Source organism: Triticum dicoccoides, chromosome 1B (assembly GCF_002162155.2).
Source record: "Triticum dicoccoides isolate Atlit2015 ecotype Zavitan chromosome 1B, WEW_v2.0, whole genome shotgun sequence".
NCBI lineage: Eukaryota > Viridiplantae > Streptophyta > Magnoliopsida > Poales > Poaceae > Triticum > Triticum dicoccoides.
The window spans coordinates 99341829-99347993 of NC_041381.1; the positions used below are offsets into that span (position 1 = coordinate 99341829).

Consider the following 6165-nt stretch of genomic DNA (forward strand, 5'->3'; position numbering starts at 1 on the left):
GGGTACTATACGAGCCGACCCGACTTTAGTCACATCATGTAATATGTATAGTATGTATGTATGTATAAATATAACCATGATCACCTCTCGAGTGATCATGGCCCGATAATATAGCATAGTAGATGGACAATAATGTAGGTCCACTGATGATAAACTAGCAACCTATACTAAGCATGTATGATTGCAGGTAAAGGTACCAACAATCGTAGCAACAATGACAGGCTATGCAATAGAATATGAGATATCGAATCAACAATAGTAGCAAAACTAATGCAAGAGTAAGAGAGAAGAGAGTGGGTGATATCTGGTTGATCAAAGGGGGTTTGCTTGCCTAGAAGCTCTACAGAGAGATACGGATCCTCGACAGTGAAGTAGACAACCACCGGATCAACCACGGTCTCGGGGTCTACCAGAAAGAAGTAACGGAGGGGGGAACACAATAAATAACAGAACAATCAATGCATCACAAAGTATGACATAGCAATACGCAGTGCTAGGGATGACCTAATGTTGTGCTAAGCGTTATGGACGGAGCGGGAAATATCCGGTAATATTTTCTTGGCTCCAGGCATTATCGGATAGACGAACCGGAGGGAAATGTTCCATATTTGCAGTGTTCGGGGCACATGACAGGTATGAGGGTGGCATATTCGGATTCGTCTCATTTTTCTGATTATTTTTCATATATAAATTATTTTAATCGGAGTTACGGTTTATTTTCTATGAATTTACAAAGTTTAAATGATTTTCAGAATTTACAGATTCTTTTAATCCGAAAATAAAATAGCAAAGTACTTTTGCCACCTAGTGCTATTCTAGCCATAGTGTATGACAATGGGGCCCGTGGGGTTGCGTTGACCTAGTCAAATGTTGACTAGTCAACATATTGTGTAGGGGGGCACATGTCATTGACTTAGACTTTTGTTAAAATTTGTTTTTCTTTAAACTAACAGTGGGTCTACATGTCATCTACTATCTAATTAGCTAGTACTACTAATTAGATTAAGGGAAGTGTTTACGCGCGGTGCGCCGGCGGAACGATCGGGCCGGTCGCTTTCGCCTCGCTGGCGCTAGCCACCAGGAAAGCAACACATGTACCTTATCCTCTCCCCAACGCCCCATCCACTCTTTCTTCCTCGCAATCGCTCAAGCAAGAAACTCCATGGATCCAGGCCGGCCATCAGCTCTTGCCTCCTGTGTTGTTTGCGCGCCCCTCGGGGACAATGCTGCCGTGCTGTTTCCATGGCCGCAGAGGAATCGCGGGGAGGATACGAGGAGGCGCAGGCCATGGCGGCGCACACGAGTGAGGATGGGCATCGCGTAGGGATCTCGGCCATTGCATCGTCAGGCACCTCTCGGAACGGCGCCACGGCGGTGATGGCCATGGGCGGGCGTGGGAGCTCAGCGGAGCAGTAGCACCGGCTGTGAAATGTATGTAGCAAATTCCATCACCGGTTGTAGCAAACATCGACTATGGTTGCAGCAAAACTGCATCATCATCGTCGCAGAGGTCGCAGCTAGACAAGAAGTTCAAAGCTTTTTTCAATGCCGGTTGTAGCTTTCGTAACCGCCGGTTGTAGCTTTCGTAACCGCCGATTGAAGCTTTTCATTTGTCATCCACGGAGGGCGAGCAAGGTGACCGTCAGCTGCGAGGATGGCGACGCTGTCCTGAAAGAACATTGTAAATGTCATTTTTTTGTTGCATGCTACAACCGGCGTCACATTTTGCTTCCACTGGCACACCACTCAGCTACAACCGTCTTCATCGTGTGCTGCATGCTACGCTGGTGGTCATTGTGCGAGCGACGTTTTTGCTCCAACCGTTCCTGTTTTTTGCTACAACCTGCAAGAATTTTTGCTATATCCGTTTAGATGGCGTTCATTGGCAGCCGTCGTCGTTCGTTCAACCCGTGCGCGAAAGCCCACGGGTGGAAAAAAGCTTCAGTTGGCATGAAAAAAGCTTCAATTAGCATGGAAAAAAGCTTCAACCGGGTGCGAGGATGGCAGCGGCCATGGAGTTTTTTGCTACAATCGTGACCACGTTTTGCTACGACCAACATTGAAAATTGTTCCCATGACGGCAGCCGTGTTTGGGGACCTGCACGGTGAGCTACAGCCGGCAGCTATCGGCCACATTGTTTTTTGCTACAAGCATGTCTCCGTTTTGCTTCTACCAGCCATGAAAAAAGCTTCAATTGGGTGTGGAGGCGGAGGCGGCATGGTGGGGCTCGATCCACGATGACAACGACTTGCGCGGAGGGCGTTGACAAGCACGACGGCGGGTGGAAGGGGGGAGGGGGAGGGAGGGGAGGAGGTGGGGGAGGGGCGGGGCGCAACGCTTGGAGCGGTGGGCACGGCGCGAGGAAGAAGAAGGTAAGGGGGAACCATTTTCTTCGACAGGATCTAACGGCCCACACGCGCGCGATCCAACGGCTGCGGTGTGACCGGCCCAACAGTTGGGCCGGCGCACCGGTGCAGATCGTTGCCCTTAGACTAACTAGCCGGCTGGTCACACGCGCGGCTATGGCCACAGACACACACCACACATACACACCCGGCGCACACACCAGCTCATGGCCATGGCCATAGATCAGTAGCGGCAGCTACCAAGCCGGCGTAGCAGTGTTAGAGCAGCAGCGAGAAGCAGTAGCAAGGAACAGCAGCGACGCAGGAGAGCATCAAGCAGCGCAGTGGAGTGGAGTAGCAGACACGCAGAGCAGCGGCTAGCGGCATGTAACATCAGCGACAGTAGTGGGCGGCTTCAGCAAAGAGCAGTAGCAAGCAGAGCAGCAGCGGCACAAGCAGGCAGTAGCATCACATAGCGGCAACAATACAGAGCAGTAGCGGCACATAGCAGCGCAGCAGGCAGCCACAAGCAGCAGCAGGTAGAGCAACGCTCGACCGCGGAAGCGCAGGGCAGCAGGCGAGCGAGCCGGGCCACACGGACGGGCGCCGGCAGGGGAGCCCAGGGCGCGCACGGGGCTGCCGGGGCTCGAGCGCGGCCACGGTGGCTAAGTTCGGGGGTGGGGCGTCTACCGCGATGGACTCGAAGGGGATCAGGGGGAATCGACGCGGTGCTCACCGGGGAGGACGCAGGCAAGCTCGAGAGGTGTTAAGGACGGCCCAGAGGAGCGGATCGATGGCGAGGTGCGGCGGCTGTGACGGAAGAAGTCGACCGTGGCATCTTCTTGGGGCCACCAGGTGCGAACGGAGTAGTTGACGAGGACGAGTGCGACGCGACGTAGCTCCTGGAAACACCAGCAAGACGAGAGGCGGTCGGTGGCTGCAGGATCGACGTGGCGACGGCAACGAGCGCGTCGGTTGCCTCTCCAGATCGGGGAGGAGAGCGAGGCGGAAGAGGGGGGAGAGTGGCTAGGGTTTGACCGGGGTCGCGGGGTTGATCTTAACCTCAGGGGGGCCGTGGGATGGATGCCACGGCGGCATCACCAGCCAGGGAGGCCAGGATGGCCGCCATGCTCCCCTCTGCCTCCTGTAGCGGGAGGTGGAGGGAGATGGAGGTGAGTTGGGCCTCCCAGCCCCACTCGGGCCTCCCTCTCTCTTACTTTTCTCTCTTCCTTTCTTTCTTTCTTTCTTTCTTTCTTCTTTTTCTGTTTTCTTTCTAATTTGTTTTTTTTCTATTTACTTTCAATATTATTTCGGTTTTATAAAATAAGAGACTTGATCCATAATTAGTTATGCAATATTAGGCACTGCCACACAAGTTTTGGGGGTTAATTAAAATAGTTTGTATTTTCATAAATTAGAAAAGGCAATTTAAATAATGAATTGTCCCTTGTTTCATTTATTTTTGGGCACTCAACCAATTTATAGAATGTTGGTTAATGGATGACAATTAGTTAGTGAATATGTACTGCTTGAAGGTATAACAATTTAACTTGTTATTTGAATTTGAATTTGACTTGAATTTTAATCAAGTGACAATTGGCTTAGTAAATGATGATGACATGGCATCATTAGGGTGAGGTTACTGTAGCATGAGTCTCGGTGTGTTACAATCTATGAGCAAGAAACAATATCTCGACAGAAACAAATAGGAAGGAAAAAACAAAAACAGGGCAAAAAAACTTAGTCCAATGACGTCTCTCTCCCTTCTCATTCTCCAGAGCTCCTGGACGAGCTCCTGCCGAAGAGGAATGGGAAAAGGGTGAAATGAATGCGAGGGAGAAAAACTACTCTGAGAGAGACAAACGGCCCGCCGGCCCAACTATCGTGACAAACACCCCGGCCCGCTACTAGTATCAACCTGAAAACGGGCCGCGCGACACACAATAGCTGCGAGCGAATGCACCAGCGGGACAAAAATAGGTTTGCGTGAATCTTAAAGACAGACGAGATCCAATGGCTCTGGACTTAGACGTGAAGTAGTTGTTTCACATCTAGATGTGAAATAGCAAATTTGATATAATGATTGTAATCTTGTAGTCTGTAGATGTGTAATTAATGCACAATTCATTTTTTTGATGCAGTACCATTCCTTCAAGATATATATAATTAATGTAATGTTGTAGCATGTAGATGTGTAATTAATGCACACGTTCATTTTTTGGTGAAGTACCATATCTTCCTATCTTCAAGATATATATAATTAATGTAATATTGTAGCATGTAGATGTGCAACTAATGGATACATTCATTTTTTTATGCAGTACCATATCTTCAAGATATATCATATATAGTACAACTAATGTATGTATAACGTGTCGATGTGGAGTTAATTGACACACTCGTTGTTCGACGCGATTTCATATCTTCAAGGTATAGCCTATAAATATAGAGTTAATGTGAACATTCATTGTTTGATACAATATCGTATCTTCAAGATATAGAACTAATGTATGATGTAGCCTCTAGAGTGCAATTAATGTACATATTAATTGTTTGACATGGTGCCATATCTTCAAGATATACAACTGATGCATGTGCCCATATCATCATCTCAAACAAGGCTATATAAACCAAGCCATAGCTAACAAAGTCATGTATCCCACACATTCGGAGAGAAGCCACACAAACAATTATAACATCAAAGGGATAGAGAAGGCTCAAGTGTAGCAGATACAAAAGCCATAGCCATGGCGAAACTCATGTGCTTATGTTTCATCATCCTCACTATCGGGGTAGCCGTGTCGGCTGATGAATGTGAGGGTGACCGACAGGCCATGATCAAGGAGTGTGCTATGTATCAAAAGTGGCCAGCAAATCCGAAGATAGATCCGTCAGACGCATGCTGTGCAGTGTGGCAAAAGGCAAACATCCCATGCCTTTGCGCTGGTGTCACGAAGGAGAAAGAGAAGATATATTGTATGGAGAAGGTTGGCTACGTCGCCAATTTCTGCAAGAAGCCGTTCCCACATGGCTACAAGTGTGGAAGTAAGTGAAATATATTAAGGGAATTGTGACGATCGACATTGCATACATGCAGTTTTTATATTTGTTATTCTTCGGATTCACACGATTTCGATTTTAGTTATGCATTTCGTATGCTTCTTGTGCTATTCTGATCATATGTTGGGTCAAATTGAATGGTCTTGCAGGTTACACATTCCCTCCTCCGGCGTAGTGACTCTAGTTTAGCTGTGGAAGGAGAACTTGGCTTTTACATTCGATGTGCCTAGCCTCACAATAGCTTTCCTTTTAGATCTATAATTCGTGAGGCTGTGCTCAGAAAAGTTTATTTTAAGCATTTTGTATGAGAACGTTTCTGAAACTAATAAAGCCTTCTCCTCAAATTGTCTAAATTATGTTTGTTCATATATCATTTTTTGGTTCTACTAGTAAATATGCCCATGTGTTGCAACGGGAGTAAAACAATCAGATTGTGCATATGTGGTAGAAATAAAAAAAGTCTGAAACATATTCCAGGATGAGATCGGGACCTTTTAAAATGTGATTTCATAAACTACGTCTGAATCATGTCATGATGAGATAAGGAACTTCTAAAAGGTCATTTCAAAAGCTAAAAATGTGATGGTCTCATCACGACTTGATTTTCTAAGGCACCATAACAAAATATTTTCTAGCTGAGAAACTGTATTGATGGACTCTACCTGAGCTACACTAATTAATGGTGTGTCTCGCCTTCACCTAGGGTCACGGTGTTTACCCTGACTAGTAAAACTATAGTACCAGAATAAACATAGAGGT

General features: G+C 47.0%; 1 protein-coding gene across 1 annotated transcript; it reads left to right on the top strand.

The window, feature by feature from the left end:
* The first annotated feature begins 5012 nt into the window (after window positions 1-5012).
* LOC119301999 lies at window positions 5013-5759 on the top strand. The gene is made up of 2 exons (XM_037579011.1): window positions 5013-5391; window positions 5556-5759. Exons 1-2 carry the CDS (start codon window positions 5094-5096, stop codon window positions 5579-5581), a joined length of 324 nt encoding a protein of 107 aa, XP_037434908.1. The 5' UTR covers window positions 5013-5093; the 3' UTR covers window positions 5582-5759.
* Window positions 5760-6165: the final 406 nt, after the last annotated feature.

Excerpts from the sequence above, each read along its gene's own strand:
- LOC119301999 (XM_037579011.1), top strand. The coding sequence starts at position 5,094 with ATGGCGAAACTCATGTGCTTATGTTTCATCATCCTCACTATCGGGGTA. Across the intron at positions 5,392-5,555 it reads ACATGGCTACAAGTGTGGAA|GTTACACATTCCCTCCTCCG; the intron begins GTAAGTGAAATA and ends ATGGTCTTGCAG.